The 21,566-nt window shown below is 45.3% G+C and overlaps 1 protein-coding gene across 2 annotated transcripts in view; it reads right to left on the bottom strand.

Moving 5' to 3' along the window:
* Nucleotides 1-20,490, bottom strand: part of CPPED1 (calcineurin like phosphoesterase domain containing 1) — a 67,672-nt gene extending 47,182 nt beyond the window's left edge. Inside the window, exons 1-2 of one of the 2 annotated variants that reach the window (XM_077918488.1) lie at nt 20,327-20,490; nt 11,106-11,324 (exon numbers count right to left, since the gene is read on the bottom strand). In XM_077918488.1, the coding sequence (XP_077774614.1) occupies nt 11,106-11,324; nt 20,327-20,393 (286 nt within the window). In that variant the 5' untranslated portion in view covers nt 20,394-20,490. The remainder of the gene's footprint in view (nt 1-11,105; nt 11,325-20,326) is intronic. The other variant, XM_028705716.2, reaches the window with a different exon arrangement.
* Nucleotides 20,491-21,566: the final 1,076 nt, after the last annotated feature.

Raw genomic sequence — 21,566 nt, 5'->3', positions numbered from 1 at the left:
GAACACTATCCAACCATCTCGTCCTCTGTCGTCCCCTTCTCCTTGTGCCCTCCATCTTTCCCAACATCAGGGTCTTTTCCAGGGAGTCTTCTCTTCTCATGAGGTGGCCAAAGTATTGGAGCCTCAGCTTCAGGATCTGACCTTCCAGTGAGCACTCTTTCCAGGCTATACACCCCCAAACACGGGCTTTGTTTTGCATCCTCCTTGAGGGTTCTTTCCTGGTATCCTCTGATAATGCCTTTTGCTTGGATGGATGGAGAACAGAGGGCTGCGTGTGTGCCTAATATACAAAGGAAAAATCTACATCACTTGCTCTGGATGCTACTGGCATTATGTTCCTGGAAAGCAATGCAATGTTCAGGCTCAAAATGTTTTTGCAGCCCTAACACACCATCTCTGGGATTCCATCATATCCCCCCCCCCCCCAAAAAAAGGTGAGCGGTCTTCTTTTGTTTTGTAACGCCTTGCATGTTTTATGATTGGCACCAAAATTTCTCCACCCGCCCACTCAATTTTATAATAGAAACTGGTAGGGGAGGGGAGGGACAATGGTCAGCCATTGTCTTGAGCATGGGTAGGCAAACTAAGGCCCAGGGACCGGATCCAGCCCAATCGCCTTCTAAATAGGGTCCGCGGTCGGTCTGGGAATCAGCGTGTTTTTACATGAATAGAGTGTGTGCTTTTATTTAAAATGCATCTCTGGGTTATTTGTGGAGCCTGCCTGGTGTTTTTACATGAGTAGAATGTGTGCAGTTATTTAAAATGCATCTCTGGGTTATTTGTGGGGCATAGGAATTCATTCATTTTTTCCCTTCAAAACATAGTCCGGCCCCGCACAAGGTCTGAGGGACAGTGGACCAGCCCCCCTGCTGAAAAAGTTTGCTGGCCTTGAGGAAGGGGATGCGACTCTGTGACTGACAAAGGAGCTGCCCAATCAGTGCTGTGCTAATCTGGCTTCTGAAAACCAGAGGAAAATGTTTTTCCCAAGTTCACTGCAGGGCAGGGCAGGGCAGGGAGAAGAAAAAAAAATAGCACCTGTATCCAAAATGCAGCAAATGCATTTTGAAGCAGACTGACCCGTTGAAATTATGTACATGGCAATTATGTCTTCTGCTGATGTAATACAGTCCATTTGATGCAGAACAACAGCATGGCCTCCTAACAACAAAACTATAATTTGCTGGGGTGTGGGTGACGCATGCACCTCCGTATTTCTGGCAAAGTCTCTACACTGCAAATATCTATCTGATGAAATGCGTGATTAAACTCCACAGTTCTTGGTAGCGCTATACATGGTCACACAATAAAAAAGAAAGCTTCTCACACTACTACTAATAATGATCCCAAGTACAAACCAATTTTAATCACCCTCTACATAACTGAAGACATTGCCACTGATTACTTACTTCCTTTTAATGGCTCATAATGCGCTCCCAAGTGTTCTGCTTGATTGCGTCCTAGTTTAGCTGATAAGGATGCTATTTATTGCCCCCAGGCTCTTGGAATCCTAGGAAGTCGCCATGTGCCTAGGCCTCGACACCAGAGCAGCTCAACAGCAGCTGTGCTTTGGCCATTCTTTTCCGAAGAGGAGGCACCACTACTCAGAGGCAGACCACACGCTTTGAATACAGAAAGCCTCAGGCTCAACCCCTGGCCATCTCTGGGGCCAGAGGCCTTGGAGGGTGAACCAGAGGGTAGACCAGACATTCTACGGGGCAAGGACAAAGGTGCCAAAAGGTCCAGGACCAGGCCAAAGAGCAACATCATAGCATGGGTTCAGCTGAGGTCCAGCACCGAGGACCTTCTGGCAGTTCCCTCACTGCGAGAAGCCAAGTTACAGGGAACCAGGCAGAGGGCCTTCTCGGTAGTGGCACCTGCCCCGTGGAATGCCCTCCCACCAGATGTCAAAGAGAACAAAAACTACCAGACTTTTAGAAGACATCTGAAGGCTTAGGGAAGCTTTTAATGTTTGATGGATTACTGTATTTTAATCTTCTGTTGGAAGCCGCCCAGAGTGGCTGGGGAAGCCCAGCCAGATGGGCGGGGTATGTATAAATAAATAAATAAATAAATAAATAATAATAATTCTACAGACCCAGAATTGCCAGGCTGCTTGTGAGTAAGCAACCCCTGAAATTCCTTTACTACCAGCAGCCAGAGTTGGGGTGTGGTCTCGGACAAACCCCTTCAACCTTATCATACCCAGTACCCCTTTTTTTGCCCTAGCACACACTGGGGCCCCTGTTTCTCAATCTTTAGCCATATATTTGCATACCGGAAGTGCTCCTGTTGTAACCCACTTTGGAGCAAGGCATGACACATTGGTGGGTCCCGATCCAACCGTGGATGACCAGTAGCCTAGGAGGCTGCAGTAGTTAAGGTCTCCCTCTTGAGCATTCCTGTTTCTGGAAGCAACGCAGGTCTCTGATTCCTGGTTTTTTGTGTGTGTTCTTGTACCATGCGCCTTCATTGGAGGTCGGATGGCCATCTGTCTTGGGTGCTGTAGCTTTGATTCCTGCATTGCAAGGGGTTGGACTAGATGATCCTTGGGGGGGGTCGCTTCCAACTCCACAATTCTATGCTATTCAGAGGAAATATTGCCTCTTGACTGTAAAGGCAGAGCACAGCCATCATGGCTAGTGGCCATTGACAACCTTTTCATCTATGAATTTGTAAAAGGTAAAGGTAAAGGGACCCCTGACCATTAGGTCCAGCCGTGACCGACTCTGGGGTTGCAGCGCTCATCTCGCTTTATTGGCCTAGGAAGCTGGCACATAGCTTCCGGGTCATGTGCCCAGCATGACTAAGCCACTTCTGGCAAACCGGAGCAGCACATGGAAACCCCATTTACCTTCCCGCCAGAGCAGTACCTATTTATCTACTTGCACTTTGACGTGCTTTCGAACTGCTAGGTTGGCAGGAGCAGGGACCGAGCAACGGGAGCTCACCCCGTTGCAGGGATTCGAACCGCCGACCTTCTGATCGGCAAGTCCTAGGTTCTGTGGTTTAACCCACAGCGCCACCTGCGTCCCTTATGAATTTGTCTAGTCCTCTTTTAAAGCCATCCCAGTTGGTGGTCATCACTGCCTCCCATGTGAAAGAGTTCCACATTTTAACTATGCACTGTGTGAAGAGGCATTTTCTTTTTATATGTCCTCCTGAATTTTCCAACACTGAGCTCTGTTGGATTTCCACGAGTTCTAGTATTATGAACTTAACAACTCGGCACACTAAACAACCACAGCAATTTAAAAAACAATAACACTAAATTAGTCCATCTCTCTTTAAAAACAAACAAACTCCAAAAAGCTGGGCACCAGTCTTGTAGCTGCATGAATTTATCACCACATAAATTTGTTTCGTATATTCATTGGCTCCAAGGAGACAGCAACCAAAACGCCTGCAGATCAGAGGCCATCAATTTTGTAGCCTGAATCCACGACTGGATGCATCTTGTAAAACTGATTGTGCGGGGGCAGGTTGTGTTTTAGGATTACCAAAAGTCAGTGTCTCTCCTGCCTCCCCCCCCACAACCTCAAATGTTATATTAAGAAACAGGAGAAAAGATTTATTCAAATCCTTAGAAGAACAACAGACTTAATTCCCGCTTTCCTGTGACAATTTCCTTAATCAGGTCATTTTCTTCATTGCAATCAGCAGCAGAATTATTTTTGCATCCCATCATTGCTTCGTTCTAATTCTGGAAGCCCTTGAACAAAGAACACTATTTAAAATAATACTAAATATTTTTAATTTATTTTTTTTAAAGCTAGAGATTCTAAACCAAGACACACACATGGAAAGTTGTGTAAATACTAAACTCTGATCTAACCCACTAGGAAGCGGGAGAGTAGAGTTAGTTTAACTCCCCATATACATGGCACTACATGGCAAGGAGGCAAACAGGGCTGCCTCTGAAGACAGTTCAGCAACTTCAGCTGGTGCAGAATTTATCAGCCAGGTTGCTCACCAGGGCAAGCCACTTTGAGCATATACAGTGGTACCTCAGGTTACAGACGCTTCAGGTTACAGACTCTGCTAACCCAGAAATAGTACCTCAGGTTAAGAACTTTGCTTCAGGATGAGAACAGAAATCGCGCGGCGGCGGCGCAGCAGCAGGAGGCCCCATTAGCTAAAGTGGTACCTCAGGTTAAGAACAGTTTCAGCTTAAGAACAGACCTCCAGAACAAATTAAATTCTTAACTCAAGGTACCACTGTAATGCCAATCCCAGCCTGGCTGCACTTGCCTGCCAATTAGTTTCTGGGCCTTATTCAAAGTGCTGATTTGACCTATAAAGGCTTAAACGGCACAGGATTGCAATACATCAAGGATCACCTTTCCCCATATGAACTGACTCAGACACTGCAATCATCATTAGAGGCACTTCTTCATGTGCTTCCTCCACGAGAGGTCTGGGTGGTGGCAAAATGAGAACGGGCCTTTTCTGTGGTGGCTCCCCACTTGTGGAATGCTCTCCCCAGAAAAGCTCGCCTGGCCCCTTCGTTACACATCTTTAGGTGTCAGGCAAAACTATTCCTATTCTCCCAGGCCTTTGGCTAATTAAACAATCTGTACAGCCTTTTAAACTGTGGGCATGTGAGGTTAGTGTTTCCGTTTGTTATTATAGTATGCATTTTTTGTGTTTTCATATTGAAAACCTCCCTGTCATCTTTGGATGAAGGGTGATATAGGAAATAAATGAATGAATGAATGAATAAGATAAGATCAAGCAAATATTTTCCCACTAAGCCCTGGGCAGGCCTTCTAACAGAAATGGGAGGGACTAGCTCTGTTAATGTCTCAGGTCTGATTTCCAGGGTTGTGTTGGCAACACCCCTCACCTGAAACCCTGGAGAGTTGCTGCATGTCAGTGTAGACCAGGGTCCCCCAAACTACAGCTGCTTTTGGACTACAGTTCCCATCACCCCTGACCACTGGTCCTGCTGGCTAGGGATGATGGGAGTTGTAGTCCAAAAACAGCTGGAGACCCACGTTTGGGAAACCGTGGCATAGACAATGCTGAACTAGATGGAGCATCGGTCAGATTCAGTGTAAGCAGCTGCCTATGTTCCTATGCAGGGAACTAGTCACTGTCCCTGATAAGTCCTTGCTGAGATCTTGGGGATTCACACCACTTGGGTTGAGTCTTGCGTCATCCTCCGCAACTGATGGCATTTGCAGTCAACTGAGACACTCTGTACTTAACCGCTTGCTTTCACATCCTTGGACACAACTTAGCTAGCCATTAGCGCTAGTTTTCCTCCCCCCCTTTTCTTTTTTTAAAAAAGACACTTTTTAATAATGCATGGCCGTGTGCAAAGCCATTTATCCCCAAAGTAATCCGGATGGCACAGAAGACTGTTTGAAGAAGTAGGCGCGAAAAGACCTCCAGAGGAAGAAGCGGTTGCTCTTTCGCTTCCTAGCTAGGGCTCGAAAACAGCGCAGGGGGCTGCTGTCAATGTTTACACAAGCGCAAAGCAAACACGGCAAGCGGCACAGAAGCGATCTTGGCTGTGTTCAATATGTTCCGTTTAAATGTTTTATAAGTTGTGCGACTAAAATGTATATTTGGTAACATTTGGCAAACCGAGGGGAGAAGGAGGAGAGGAGAGAGCAGCCCTTTTGAAATATTATGGGAAGTATTACACTGTATTCTCGTTCTCTGTAAGCATTGCGTCGTCATAGCTCAGCGGTAGAGTGTTTGCCTTGCAATCAGAAGTTCCTGGGTTCAGTCCCCGGTATCTCCGGGTAAGGCTGGGTGATAGTATTGTGTCGACAGTACAGTGGTACTGTGGGTTAAGAACTTAATTTGTTCTGGAGGTCTGTTCTTAACCTGAAACCGTTCTTAATCTGAAGCACCACTTTAGCTAATGGGGCCTCCTGCTGCCGCTGCACCGCCAGAGCACGATTTCTCTTCTCATCCTGAAGCAAAGTTCTTAACCCAAGGTAATATTTCTGGGTTAGCAGAGTCTGTAACCTGTAGTGTTTGTAACCTGAAGCATATGTAACCCGAGGTACCACTGTACTGAGATGGATGGCCCCATGGTCTGAATCTAAGCCAGCTTCCTAAGTGCCTCTTCGTATGGAAGAGAAGGCTTTCAACAGCCACTAGCCTTATGGCTATGTTCTACCTCCACCATCAGAGACATTAAGCCTCTGATTACCACCTGCAGGGAACTGCAGGTAGGCAGAGTGCTGTTGTGTTCATGTCCACCTTGCACGGTTCCCACTGACCAGCCACTGTGAGAAGAGGATGCTGAACTAGATGGGGTCTGATCCAGGAGGCTCGCCTTACCTTCTTCCTGCTTCAAAATGCTCTTAACCTATGTAGTTAGCATATGACTCATCTTATTTGCTGCTTGGTTGTAAATAAAACCTCTAAGCAGTTTACAAAAACAAAATTTAAAGTTATCCAAATAATCTTTATTAGTTTTCCGGCTGCATACTCCATACACACACAATGTGTTGCATTTTACATTTATACTTGCTCCTAAGCGCTGACTTCCCTCCTTCCTTCTTCTGGTTTTTTATATCACATATAATTTTATCACATTATTTTCATCCATTTTGTATATTGTTATTCATTTTCCATATTTGCCCATAGTATATCCATAAATAAATAAATCCTCCTGTTTATACAATTCTTGTTGTCTGTCTGTATTCATTTACAACTACAGTGGTATCTCAGGTTACAGACGCTTCAGGTTACAGACTCTGCTAACCCTGAAATAGTACTTCGGGATAAGAACTTTGCTTCTGGATGAGAACAGAAATCGCACAGCAGCAGCGTGGCAGCAATGGGAGGCCCCATTAGCTAAAGTGGTGCTTCAGGTTAAGAACAGTTTCAGGTTAAGAACGGACCTCCAGAACGAATTAAGTTCTTAACCCGAGGTACCACTGTACTGTTAGTTATATTAATCTCCTTATACATTTTGCTTCTTATTATTTTTATTGAAAGTGATGGATAATGAAAATTTAAAGTTATCAATAAAAGACACAGTTATAAACAAGAATAAAAGGGAATAATAACTCAAATCTACAATATGCTAAAACTGTAGATGCTGCCATGCTAAAAGGTCAATTTCTTACAAGCAACCAATGTATATTATGTGACGCCTGTAACAGTGCCATTTTCACAGATGAAAGCGGTCAAGAGGGCATATCCTAAGGCAATCCCTCAAGTTATTAAATTCATATTCCAGTTTTCCGCCAAGGAGCTTAAGGTGGCACACATTGTCTCCATGCTCCCATTTTCACCATAACAGCCCTGTAAGGAGAGGTTAGGTTGGGAAATGGTAACATTAAGAGCATTAACTGAGCCCTACTGTACCGTAAGGACGCGGGTGGTGCTGTGGGTTAAACCACAGAGCCTAGGACTTGCCGATCAGAAGGTCGGCGGTTCGAATCCCCGCGATGGGGTGAGCTCCCATTGCTTGGTCCCTGCTCTTGCCAACCTAGCAGTTCGAAAGCAAGTCAAAGTGCAAGTAGATAAATAGGTACCACTCCGGCAGGAAGGTAAACAGCGTTTCCATGCACTGCTCTGGTTCGCCAGAAGCGGCTTAGTCATGCTGGCCACATGACCCAGAAGCTGTACGCCAGCTCCCTTGGCCAATAAAGCGAGATGAGCGCCGCAACCCCAGAGTCGGCCACAACTGGACCTAATGGTCAGGGTTCCCTTTACCTTTACTGTACAGTAACAGAGGTCCATCTCGGATCCACCATCGCATTCCCCACAACAACTGACCAGTTGCTTCTGGGAAGCCCACAACGAGGACATAAAGACAAATGACCCTCTTTCCTGGGTTTGTTCTCCATCAACTGGTATCCTAAGGTACATTGTCTCTAAACTTGGAAGCTCTATTCAATCACCATGGCTAGAAAGAACATAATAATTGCCGCTGCTGGATCAGCCTAAAATCCTCCTCATCCTCCGCCATCTCATCCAGAAACCTTTTGCTCTGACAATGAAGAACTTGGTACAACAGGAGCAATATCAAATGCCCCACCTGCATCAGAGCACTTTAAATGAGCACGGCCTTCCCCACAAAGAATCCTGGGAACTGTAGTTTCTTAAGGATTCTGAGAGATGTGAGGAGACCCCTGTTCCCTTCACAGAGCTGTAATCCCCAGTGGTTTAACAATCAAGCCCTCCTTCCAAAGGAACCCTGGGAATGCACCCCATGCATGTCAGTTAAGAACAGGAGAATCTGTCCATTTCAGTTTCTCATTTTTTTCACTCTTATGTTCACTTCTCCACATCAGTTGTGATTTTTTAAAAAGCCAGTGTGGAAATTCATCAGCATTTTAGTGCTCATTTGTCCTAACTGCATTTTGTGTTGAGTTTTCCCTCATATGTATATTTTTGCAAAGCAGTTTTCTCCAATATAATGCATGTTTCTAGGTTATTTGCACTAATATATACGCTTTTCTGTACACATTACTTGGCTGCAGAACAGCACTGAAAAATTCAGAGACATGCAAATTTCAAAGAAGGCTGCGTTTCAGTTTGCGTCGTGTTTCAAAGTGCAAATTATTTGAGCTCGCTTTTAAATGTGAACTGAATCGAACACCTCCCACACCCCTAATGCCAGTTCCATACAGTGACGACTCCTTATTTTCTGGATGGAATAAGCAAGTGACACTTTGGAAACTCATAACGATGCATCTCTGTGTAGATCTCGTCACGGAACATGAGCAATTTGTAAGGTGCTGGGGTGACGTTTCAATAAGACAGAGAGGTTGAAGGCAATTTGCCCACATATAGAAAAAGAACCATTTGCTACAAGGAATCATTATATTAATATGTTGTTGTTTTTTTATGTCCCATTGTAAGCAACAGGTGAGCCATATGGAAGATTATTATGGAAAGGAGCAGGGAGAGAGACGAAGTGAAAATCGAGGGCTGCCGTTGTCAGAGACAGCCGAACGCCTGCGAGACAAAGCCTCTGGGCTGAACTGCTACTCATGTCATGGAAAGTTCATGAGCATATCAGACGCCAAGGGGGAGTGGGGGAGCAGCTCTTGTGGGAAAGAGGAAGATCAGTTTGGAGACAGAGAAATAAATTACTTAGTGGTGCTGTCAAGAAATAAAGAGGTAAGAGAGAGAAGGGGTGTTGGGTAAGCCAGAAAGCTGAGAAGCCCAATGGGAAGGTAAGTTAGGAAGGAAGGAAGGAAGGAAGGAAGGAAGGAAGGAAGGAGGTCAAGGAAAAGGAAGACCAGTGGCAAGGTAACTGGAGAAAAAGACTATTTCCGCATCATGTTTTTATCCTTCTCCCACTTCTCCAGGGAGCTTTCTCCATACCACCCAGGGCCAAGAGACAGATATTTGCACAAGGTGATACAAAAGGGCTGGCTCGGACATAGCCACCTTGGTCCAGTAAACCGGGGTTTATCAGACCTAGAATGAGCCATGTACAGGCATGCTTTCTCCAAACCATCTCAGTCCTGCCTCCCTTCTGTGAAGGCGTCCTGGTTACAAGGGAGAGAAGGGGCACCTGCAGCCTTCCAGAGGTGGTTGGACTTCAGTTCTCATCAGCCTCAGCTATCATGGCCAATGGTCAGCCCTGAAGGGGCATCTAGCCCAAAGGTTCTCTACCCTTGCTATGAGGCCTCCCTTCAAAGCATAGTCTGCCAGTTGTAGGCATGCTGGGAAACTGGGCTTTGAATTTTTATAAGTTAAAGAGCAGTATTGTAGAAATATAAGTTTGCAGGGAGGTAAAAAGAAACTATATAAGAAATATGTAACTGTGCGGTATAAAGTAACGGATAGATAAAGTACAGTGAGATTAATTGGAAGTCAGTTTTAAATTTCTTCTCTATAAATTTTATAATTGTGTTCCGTATCAGGAGTATATATGATGATCATTATATTAATCTTCTTGTATCTTATAGTGTGGTGGTTTGTTTGATTTTTCTTTTATTTGTTCGTTTGATGGTATTTTTGTTTACTTGTAAGTACGTCTGTTTTCTCATAAATGTATTTATTTTAAATTAATAAAGATACACACACACACACACACACACATATATATACACATATATATATATTAAAAAAAGTTAAAGAGAGGTATAGAGACGCACCTCAGAAATAAATATATTGGTTGCAGATCTCTGGTTTGTCATCATTATTTCCCAGCAGTAAAAAAGAGGTGCAGATTAAAAAATAAAAAAGATCTGAGAGGTGCCAAACCAGAGGTAATAGCACTCAGCATATTTTGAAGAGTTGGCCGGGGGGGGGGGGGGAGGCATTAAACAGAAAAAAGAAGTTCTTGTGAAACAGAACCAACATTGCTGCAGTACAAATTCAAAGCTTCTTCTCACCTAATGCCTTTGTTGCTAGTCTTTGATTGTTATACTTTCTAAATCTATTACGATAAGCATGAGAGGGAGAGAGAAGCTTAGCATTTCATTTTTCAACGGAAGCCGGGCTTTTGATTTCGCTAACAAGATTACTTCACCCAGATGTGGTGTTGGAAGACGGGTAGAGCCCACAAGCCACCTGCTGCCCATCACAGTGCAAGGAGACATTCAGAAGGAAGAGCTTCCTTTCTTAGGGAACAACTACAGATCAGGAGGTCCCAGGTTCCCTTCCCAGCATCTCCAGGGAGGGCTGGGAGAAACCCCTGCCTGCAATCCTGGAGAGCTGCTGACAGCCAGTGTAGACGATATGGAACAAGCTATGGCCCAATGGGTCTGATTCAGTATAAGGCAGCACCCTGCATTTCATTAGACTACAGCAGGGGTGGGAAGCCTGTGGTTCTCCAGATCTTGTGTTTATTTAAACTATTTATAAATTACACTTCCATACAAAATGTCACGAGCCAAAACACACCGTCACAACAAAAGCATCAAGCACATCAGGGAGAGCTGGTTGGCAGAGAATCCCAGCTTTGAAAGGCCTGTTTGAATAAACACAGTTTTTAGAAGCTGGGGTGACTCCTGCCCAACCTCTGCTTGCAGGGAGTTCTTGCTGGAATCCAGTTCCTGACAGCCCCCTGCCAAAAAAGGGCAACTATCTGGAATTATGGGAGTTGTAGTAGTCCTGCAGATTCTGGAGGAATGTGCCAGCAGGAACAGTTTTTATCTCTTTTAAAACTATCCTACCTGGCATGCCATGTATGAGATCTCCGCAGAGTACGAAGAATTTCGGTTTGGGGTTCAGCTGGTTAATCGCTTGCACTGCTTGCTGTGTTAGTTTGAGCTCCTCTTCCCATTCGTCGCCTCCATGGTCACAGTCGCCAATTGAATACGCTTTCATCAATCCAAACTGAGGATCCGCTCCTTGAATGAAGTAGAAAGGGGCTCTCCATTCCTGTTCCGCATCTAAATACATAAAAAACAGAAACACATAAAGATAAAAACAAATGCTACTGCAGTCAGTTGATTCCAAACCTTTTCTGCATTAATAACAGCAAGAGTTATAGATTTTAAAGACACTTTTAGGCACTATCACGTTACCCCGCTCCCCTCACTAGTGATGGAGTTTGTCACAGCTTTGTGTGACATCGCAAGACAAGAAAAGGCACTATATCACCCCACTTTTGATTTGAATGACTTGACTACACTGGCAAATCTGTTCTCCAAAGTCATTTTGTATTGATATTGTTCAACTACAGTGGTGCCTCGCAAGACGAAAAGAATCCGTTCCGCGATTCTCTTCGTCTAGCGGTTTCTTCGTCTTGCGAAGCAAGCCCATTAGCGGCTAAGCGGATTAGCGCTATTAGCGATTTAGCGGCTTAGCGGCTATTAAAGGCTTAGCGGCTAAGCTGTTAAAAGGCTATTAACGGCTTAGCGGCTTTGAAAAAGGGGGGGGAGGGGGGGGGAAATGGCGAGACTCACAAGACGTTTTCGTCTTGCGAAGCAAGCCCGTAGGGAAATTCGTCTTGTGAAGCGCCTCCGAAACGGAAAACCCTTTCGTCTAGCGGGTTTTTCGTCTTGCGAGGCATTCGTCTTGCGGGGCACCACTGTACAACGAACAGACAAGAAACACAGAATTACTAAGGGTAGGTGGGGTCTGGACACAGTGCCTTCCTCACCCGAAGACACACTTTTTAGAGATATTTTCCTAAGGAAAACAAGACACACCCACCCTGAAACACCCCATAGGATTGGGGTCACTGCTCCACTAACAGAGGTTCTAATACTTCATCATCGCCAAGTCCCCCAGGTCAACAGACAATTGGACCGAACCTCAATTAAGAGCCACTTTGCAATGCAAATCTCCTGGCAGCGAGATTAATCACCTTGTCAGCTAATGGCGCTGCCCCAATTGTGCACGAAGAAGTGCAGAATTTTTCCCTTTCTGCCACATCAAGCCAAGCTGACTCACCCGTAATGAAGACCAAAAGACCCGCAAAACTCTCACTGGAACAGCTTACCTAATGCGTAATTGGACAGAGAAATATGAACACAGTGTTTGAAGTGGTCTCAAGTCAAAGCAAAGAACCCCCTAACACAAGGCTTAAAGGATGAGGTGAGACACTGTGGCCTGCTCTGCCCACCGGGCTGCTTCAGGCGGAAAGGCGATACAGGATGGCCCTCTCCACAAAAGGCCACTTCAGAGGAGCAGGCGAGACAGGATGGCCCTCTCTAGAGCATTGTCCGCTACAGGCACAGAGGTGGGACAGCTTGGCCTGGGTGGTGCTGTGGTCTAAACCACTGAGCCTCTTGGGCTTGCCGATCAGGTCGGAGGTTCAAATCCCCATGACGGGTTGAGCTCCTGTTGCTGTCCCAGCTCCTGCCAACCTAACAGTTTGAAAGCACGCTGGTACAAGTAGATAAGTAGGTACCGCTGTGGCGGGAAGGTAAATGGCATTTCAATGCGCTCTGGCTTCCGTCATGGTGTTCTGTTGCACCAGATGTGGTTTAGTCATGCTGGCCACATGACCTGGAAAGCTGTCTGTGGACAAGCGCCGGCCTGAAAGTGAGATGAGCGCCGCAACCCCATAGTCGCTTTTGACTGGACTTAACCATCCAGGGGTCCTTTACCCACCTCAGATGCAGAGGAGGAATGGAGAGGCCAATAGAAACCAGCTACCATTTGGCTTCTCCCCTCCCAGAACTGCCTCTTGCAGTGTCCATTCCTCCTGGAATGGACATTACAGTGGACATTACCTCAATGTATTGATAGTACAATGGTGAGTCAAAAAGGGCATGCAATGGTGAGGGTGAGGCCAGCAGGCAGGCCCCACTCTCTCCATGGAATCAGAATTATGGAGTGGATAATGTCCTAAGGGAGCTCATTAATAAATACAGTGGTACCTCGGGTTAAGTACTTAATTCGTTCCGGAGGTCTGTTCTTAACCTGAAACTGTTCTTAACCTGAAGCACCACTTTAGCTAATGGGGCCTCCCGCTGCTGCCGGAGCATGATTTCTGTTCTCATCCTGAAGCAAAGTTCTTAACCCGAGGTACTATTTCTGGGTTAATGGAATCTGTAACCTGAAGTGTATGTAACCTGAAGCGTCAGTAACCCGAGGTACCACTGTAGTATGACACAGTTGACACGTTCTCTTCTCCCTCCTGCTCCCAGTTTCCTGATTGTTTTCTCTGTGTGCTGCTATTTGGGTTGTTTTCTCTGTATGCTGCTATTTAGAGCAAACTGCACCTTTGAGGCAAACAGTTTCTCAGGGAGTGACTTAGAGCAAGAAGACAGTGTGTGTGTTTGTGTTTGTTTGTGTGTGAGTGTGTGAGAGAGAGCGCCCTTCTCCTTCCGGACATGTCAAAGTCCAAATCCTGTTTCTGTCGGTCCTGCACCTCGCCAACCCTCCTGACCCCTGCTGCTACTTCACTGACCAGTGATAATTATCATTAACATGTAGTGTGACCTCAGGAGAAGGGTCAGTAACTCATGGAAAATACTGACAAATATATTACCAAACCAGGCTCTCTCTTTTTTTTTTACTTTGGCAGTCTGAGCACAGAAAAGAGACCACTGAAATTAACTTAACTGTCAAGGTGATTTATCGTTCCGATTCCGTAAACTGTGTTGACTGCTTTTGTTCCATATGCTGAACACGATTGCTTCACACTGTGATAATCCACTGGTGATGAGCTGCGTTGTTCAGAGAAATGTAGGTGTAGGAACAGAGAGGCTTGCATATCCAAGTTACATCAGTTGAACGGTATCAACGTTTTGCTATTTCCTGAGTTAGTGACAAACTAGACACAACAGTGGCAGCCTCACATGAAATATACACATGTACCACCATGAACTTTTTGGCAGAAAGGTGATTTACAGAGGCAGCAATGAAGGAAAAACTAAAATAGAGATTTAGGCGGCAATCCTACATCCATTTACTGGGGAGTAACCTCCAATGAATTCTGTGAGACTTACATTTGGGTAGACAAGTGCAAGATCACTTAATTATGTGTCTGCCCCATATAATGCAGGGCAGGGATAGGGGTGTGCCTTGATTTTAATTTCAAAAGGGCACACAGATGAGCAAAGCTGAAGCTAAATCTCTTCCCATGGTCAGTCACCCAAGCTCCCTATTTCCTCAGGGGACAGCATCAGAAGTGAGCTGAGCTAACCGCAAACTTCTAGAAGCCACAGACCACAGAGAGCGAACAGTATAATGTTTTATCATTATCTTATTTGTTTCAAGAAGTATCAGCCAAATTTGCTTCCTCATTCCCCCGCCCCAAATCCTTTTTTGTGGGTACTTCCAGACATCATGTTTATTGATCATTCATCCTGATTTGTTTTCTGGGAGTTCAGATGACATTGTCTATTTAATGAGCAGGGAAGTTACTGTACATTATTATTTATTATATTTAATTTTTTGCCTACCACAAAAAATTGTCTCAAAGCTGGTTGTCGGTTTTTTGAGACAATACCATTTTTTTTAAAAAAAAACACCATTAACTAAAAATGCTTACACTAAAATAACTTTAAAAAGAGACACCTTAACCCACCCAACTAAAAGATCAACAACAATTAAGACCAAAATCTCTGGGTAAATATTATCATCGCCACCTGGTATCTAAGGGTTGCTAGTGATGACACTAAAATCAATTTGAATCCCATACAGACACCAACTGGAATAAGGATTTGCATTAAGAGGGCTTGTTGAAAGAGGACTGTATTTAGCAAGTGCTGGAGACAACAGAAAATGTGCCTATCTGATGTATTAATAAGTAATACTTTAGTAAATAATGTATAATGGGAGGGGGGTTCTAATGGGCAGGTGTCACCGCATTAAAAGCCCAATGCCAACATCAGGTAGAATGGACCTCCTCATAGGAAGGTATGTGTAGGATGCCCTCTCCTGCAGTATGTATTAGTACAATCCTAATACATTTGTGATGTTTTTATTGTGTGAAGAGTTTTTAATGCTTTGTTGTTGTTGTTTAGTCGTGTCCAGCTCTTTGTGACCCCCTGGACCAGAGCACGCCAGGCACTCCTGTCTTCCACTGCCCCCCACAGTTTGGTCAAACTCATGTTGGTAGCTTCGAGAACACTGTCCATCCATTTCGTCCTCTGTCGTCCCCTTCTCCTTGTGCCCTCCATCTTTCCCAACATCAGGTTCTTTTCCAGGGAGTCTTCTCCTCTCATGAGGTAGCCAGAGTATTGGAGCCTCAGCTTCAGGATCTGTCCTTCCAGTGAGCACTCAGGGCTGATTTCCTTCAGAATGGAGAGGTTTGATCTTCTTGCAGTCCATGGGACTCTCAAGAGTCTCCTCCAGCACCATAATTCAAAAGCATCAATTCTTCGGTGATCAGCCTTCTTTATGGTCCAGCTTTCACTTCCATACATCACTACTGGGAGAACCATAGCTTTTACTAAACTTAATGCTAAGTTTTCCTTTTTTGCATTAATATCTTTACTGTGTTCATTATGCATAAAATTTCATAACTGTATCAATGTACAACACACACATCTTCTCCCCAGCCTCCAGTGATTCAGAGAAACAGGCAACAGAAAAGCACAACATATATTCAAGATTAACCTTAACTTTTTGGTACGTTCAAGTTGACATTCCTCTGTTGGGGCAACCCGACAGCCTGCCCAAGCACTTTATGAAACAGTTTTAAAAAGGAGCCAGTAAATTTCATTCAAGTTCCCGCAGACCTCACTTTTAAAAACCCCAATGAATGCATGCTTCGCCAGAGCATTAGCATCCAAGTTTCGTTCAGTGACATTTACATTGTGTCTGGACATCCCTTGTGATAACATTTCACTGTAGACTTTTGTGTAACTAGGTGACTCCATCTGTCATCAGGTCTTCTGCAGAATGGAAGGTGCTCTGTTCCAAACTGACAAAACCATCTGCAGGCAGCTCTTTGCCAGAATGGGAATGTGGCAGGAACTCATACACCATTCTGGATCAGGAGATTTGGCTTTTGTTTTCCGGAGATTAAATACATTTCCCACGGAAACAGAACGAAGACATTCACGAAGGGTTAATCAAGGCCATGGTTAGCTGAACCCCTGAAAAAATAACAATACAGTACAAGAAACGACAGGCAAAAGTAGTCGCAATCCTAGAATGGCTACTTCTGCCTTAAAAAGTTTGGGCTGCATGTAACTTTCTCCTTCCCTGAACCCCACCGGCAATTTCTTGGTGCTTTTTCACATACAAAAGGAAAACAAGTAAGATGGGGGAACCATGCAAATTATACGTGGTATGGACAAGGGGAACAGAGACACTTTCCCCCTCGTAATATTAGACTCCAGATTCATCCAATGAAGCCGAACAGCAGGAGATTCATAACAGAATAAAGCTGAACTGTGGAATTTGCTATCACAATATGTGATATACAAATTAGACAAGTTCCTTGAACATAAAGCTATCAACCCCAATGCCTATATTCTCCTCCACTGTTGGAGCAGTAGGCTTCTAAATACAGTGGTACCTCGGGTTACATATGCTTCAGGTTACATATGCTTCAGGTTACAGACCTGAAATAGCTAACCCAGAAATAGTGCTTCAGGTTAAGAACTTTGCTTCAGGATGAGAACAGAAATTGTGCTCCGGGGGAGCGGCAGCAGCAGGAGGCCCCATTAGCTAAAGTGGTGCTTCAGGTTAAGAACAGTTTCAGGTAAAGTACGGACCTCCAGAACGAATTAAGTACTTAACCCGAGGTACCACTGTACCAGCTTCTAAAAACCAAAGGCAAGGATAGGGTTGTTGAACTCAGGTCCTGAATGCAGGCTTCCCATAGGCATCTGGTTGGCCACTGCAAGTGCAGGATATTAGCCTAGATGGGCCATTGTCAATTCCACAGGTTCTTCTTATGTTCTAAATTCATCAGTGGCTAGAAAATCATGATCTTCAGCTGCTGTGGCTGCCTCCAAGGATGAGGTGCCAGGCTTTCAGGTCTCTATGACAGGGAAACTAGAGTTCCCAGGATTATTTGGGAGGAGTCATGCAATTTGCACTGATTATAATGTATGGTGTGGCTCTGCACTGGTTGATCTGAAAGGGGAGAGGAATGGTTGTGGTGCCCCAACATTTTTGTTTTGTTTCCAAAATCAGCCAATTGTTTGTGGGCCATTGGAAGAGAGGCACAGTGAGACTCTTTTTGGCCTTAGAACTCCCTTCCTTCAGAGATCAGGGCAAAAGTCTCTTTCAGAAGCGACATAAGCCATTTTTTTTAAAGAGAAAGAGTAAACATTGAATTGCAGTGGGTGAAAAGAGTTTCCAAGCAATTTTTGAGTCTATTTTATATAGAACTGTTCTTACTGTCATCATTTCAAGTGCCATTTTTCACCTTAAGCCTTCAGGAGTGGTTTAAAAACCCAACAAAAATAAGGAAATGGTGCTGCAGAGATGGTTAAAATAAGCACCTTTTAAAGTCTTTCTTTTACAAAACTATTGAGGGAACCTTGCCTCATGGCCAGCCCTGCCACCTGACAACTTTTATGAAGCAACTACACTATCCACTCCTTGTTATTCTAAGCTTTCTCGAGTCCAGCAAAATTTAGTATACACTAGGAACACTTCAAAAATCCATTCCTGTTGTAGGCAAGTCCAGCTACAAGTGATTTCCCAAGGGAAGTCCAGTATTAGCTACAACACAGAATACACCTGTGACCTATGTACCTTCTGAGGAAGAGAGAGAGGTTTGGTTTGGTATGGTGGTTAGAGAAGCCTTTTTAAACCTTGGATCCCCAGATGTTCTCAAACTACAACCCCCATAATCCCTGACGACTGGCAAGAAATGATGGAGTTGTAGTCCAACAAGATCTAGGGACCCAAGGTTGAGAAAGGCTGGGTTAGAGTACTCATTTAGACAAAGACCTGGGAGACCAGGGTTCAAATCCCCACTTGGCTATGAAGCTTACCTTGGGCCAATCACTGCCTCTCAGCCTTCCCTATCTTAAAATTGATGTGGGGAAACCCCACCTAAGCTCCATTGCACAACTGAGTCCTTTACTCACTAGCAATGACATGTGACACCCAGAAATTCTCTAAAAGCAAAGTTTTATTTCTTGCTCAAGCAGGAAAGTGAAGTGATCAGAGGCTAAACCCTGATCTCTGTTTACTCAGTTTTTATAGTGATAGAGGTTAGTCATGCAAGACACCAACCTACTTCCAGCTTAACTGCAAAAACAGATGTATCCACACCTCAGCTAACTAAGCATTTTCCTGCTTACAGTGGTTCCTTGGGTTAAGAACTTAATTCATTCCGGAGGTCCGTTCTTAACCTGAAACTGTTCTTAACCTGAAGCACCACTTTAGCTAATGGGGCCTCCCGCTGCCGCCGCCATGGGCACCTCGGGTTACATACACTTCAGGTTACATACGCTTCAGGTTAGACTCTGCTAACCCAGAAATAGTACCTCGGGTTAAGAACTTTGCTTCAGGATGAGAACAGAAATCGCGCAGCAGCAGTGGGAGGTCCCATTGGCTAAAGTGGTGCTTCAGGTTAAGAACAGTTTCAGGTTAAGAACAGACCTCCAGAATGAATTAAGTACGTAACCAGAGGTACCACTGTATTTTAATGCTTAATGTTTGATTATGTTTTTATATATGTTGGAAGGCACACAATATTATTATTATTGAATAGGACATCCCTATTTTCATCAGAGCAATGCTGGAGGGTATGGGATTATGGTGTCAGCCTGCAACAAGATGGCAATAGTCTGGTCTTGCATTTGTTACAACACAGGGTTGTTGTGGAGATTAAATGAGGATGGGTAGAACCATGTACACCACTTGGAGCTCATTGGAGAAAAGGTGGGATACAAATGCAATCAATCAATCAATCAATCAATCAAGTGGACAGTCTTATTAAACCCATAGGAAAGGAAATAACAAGTTTCCTTATACCTGCCCAGATAGCTCTCAACTAGCAACAGCTCCCCAGAAGGTTAGGCTGAGGGTCCCATCCATCACTTGCTGCTTGAAATCTTTTTAACTGGTGATGAGACTGGGGTCTTCTGCATGCCAAGTATAAGCTCTCTCACTGAGCTGTTGTCCTTCTCCCTACCTGACTCACATATTTTGACTATGAAAGCTTCTGCCCTGACAAGGCAGCCATACAATTCCAAAACCTTCACTTCAAAATCCATGTGACCTGAGAAACTTCCCCAGCACCTCGATTTATCTCCTATCTTTCCTCCAAGCTCAAAAAACGAACACTGGGCAAGTTTGCCTTAGTACCACGTTTTATCCTTGCAACACCCCAGCAAACTACATTTAAAGTAAGACTTGTGTGTAGGTAACGCAGAGAGAAACTAGCTCAAGATCACCCAGCGGGGCCTGAGGGGGTGGGGATTCCCGTTAGATTAAAACTCTAGCCCAGGCATAGGCAAACTTGGCCCTCCTGATGTTTTGGGACTACAACTCCCATCATCCCTGTTAGCTGGCCCTGTTAGCTAGGGGTGATGGGAGTTGTAGTCCCAAAACATCTGGAAGGCTGAGTTTGCCTGTGCCTGCTCTAGCCCACTTGTGGCCTTCCACATGTTTTAGGACACCCCCGCCATTTCCCCAAAGCTAGAGACAATTAAACCAGCAAGTCAACATTTGGAGGGCACTAGGCTCCCCACCCTGGTGGGTCTAGCCACTACACAACGCTGCCTCCTTTCTTTAGCCTCTCCCCTCTCCCTTAACTGCCCCCGCCCCGCCTAAGGAGAGCCCTCGTAGTCAAGCTAGACGAAAATAATAAGCATCGCGTCGTGCCCTTCCTTTGCTAGCCCCCGTTTTCTTTCACCGCTTCGGCGCGTCGCCTATTCCAGTCCCCCATAGCCCACCCGTACGTCGCTGATAAGTATCCGGGCGGAACCAACTCGCCTAGCGGAAGAGTTCCGCTCTCACTTTCCGTACCGAAAAAACCCAGACTTGGAGACAGGGAGATCCTAAAATTAAGTAAATATACCTTCGCGGAAAGCGCTCAGAGTACGGTTCCGGGCTTTTAGGAGTTCATCCTGCTCTTTGCCGGCCATGGCGTGCCTGCTCAACCACCCTAGAGCAAAACCAGACCACCAAACAGGACTGCCCGATACTCCTCCCACTGCTGGGAACGGGAAGGAGGAGTAAACTCGGGAGCAGGAGAGGGGAGAGGCGTGGTCTATGGAGAAGGGGCGTGGTATTAGGGCGGGGGCGTGGCCCGAAGTGAGTGATGGAGCCGTGGTCCCCGCCCCCCGCAGGGCGGAGAGCGTTCCGACGTGCAAAGGTTGCGAGAAAAGCTTAAACATATGTCACAAAAGCAGCTCCTCAGGCTTACACCATGCCTAGGATCTGGAAGTGCCAGATCCCAGCTGTGAATGAGCTGTGTCTGCGGACGGTCGCTCAGTCGGCATGGAAAGGGCACTCTGCCCAGGCTCAGAGAGCAAACGCTTGCACCACCGTTGACCTTTGATCCGTTGATCGCAGCAGAAAACAGGTTTCGCAGTTTGCAGCAGGGAAAGATCCCCGCTCTCTGCAGAAGACAGTACTATAAAAGATTCAAAGTGGTGGCTGCCTTGAGGAAGCGGGGTGAAAGGGGAGGGCGTTATTTGCGGAGGTCCTGATCCTGTGTGTGTGTGTGTGTGTGTGTGTGTGTGCATTTACTCAGAAGTAAATCCCACCGCGCTCAGTGGGGGCTTGCTTCCAAGTAAAGTGGGTGCAGCATTGTTCAAGGTGCAAGGTACAAAAAGGATTGGCAAGATGGTGGCTTACATAATACTGTTACAGTGGTACCTCGGGTTACATACGCTTCAGGTTACAGACTCTGCTAACCCAGAAATATCACCTCGGGTTAAGAATTTTGCTTCAGGATGAGAAGAGAAATCGCACTGCTGTGGCACGGCAGCAGCAGGAGGTCCCATTAGCTAAAGTGGTGCTTCAGGTTAAGAATAGTTTCAGGTTAAGAACGAACCTCCAGAACGAATTAAGTACCAGAGGTACCACTGTATAAGAGAAAACTGCTCCTATATCCTTTGGGGTATCTAAGAAGAGCCCGTATACAGTTCTTAAAGTAGGTTCTCTATTGGTAGGAGAAAATAACACGAGGCCAACCAGAGAATACATTGGACGCTCGGGTTGTGAACGTGATCTGTGCGGGAAGCACGTTTGCAAGCTGCAGCGTTCGCAACCCACAGTGCCGCGTCTGTGCACGTGCAGGTCACGATTCGGCA

This window comes from Podarcis muralis, chromosome 14 (genome assembly GCF_964188315.1).
Source record: "Podarcis muralis chromosome 14, rPodMur119.hap1.1, whole genome shotgun sequence".
Classification (NCBI taxonomy): Eukaryota; Metazoa; Chordata; class Lepidosauria; order Squamata; family Lacertidae; genus Podarcis; species Podarcis muralis.
This window is presented reverse-complemented; position numbering and strand designations above follow the sequence as displayed.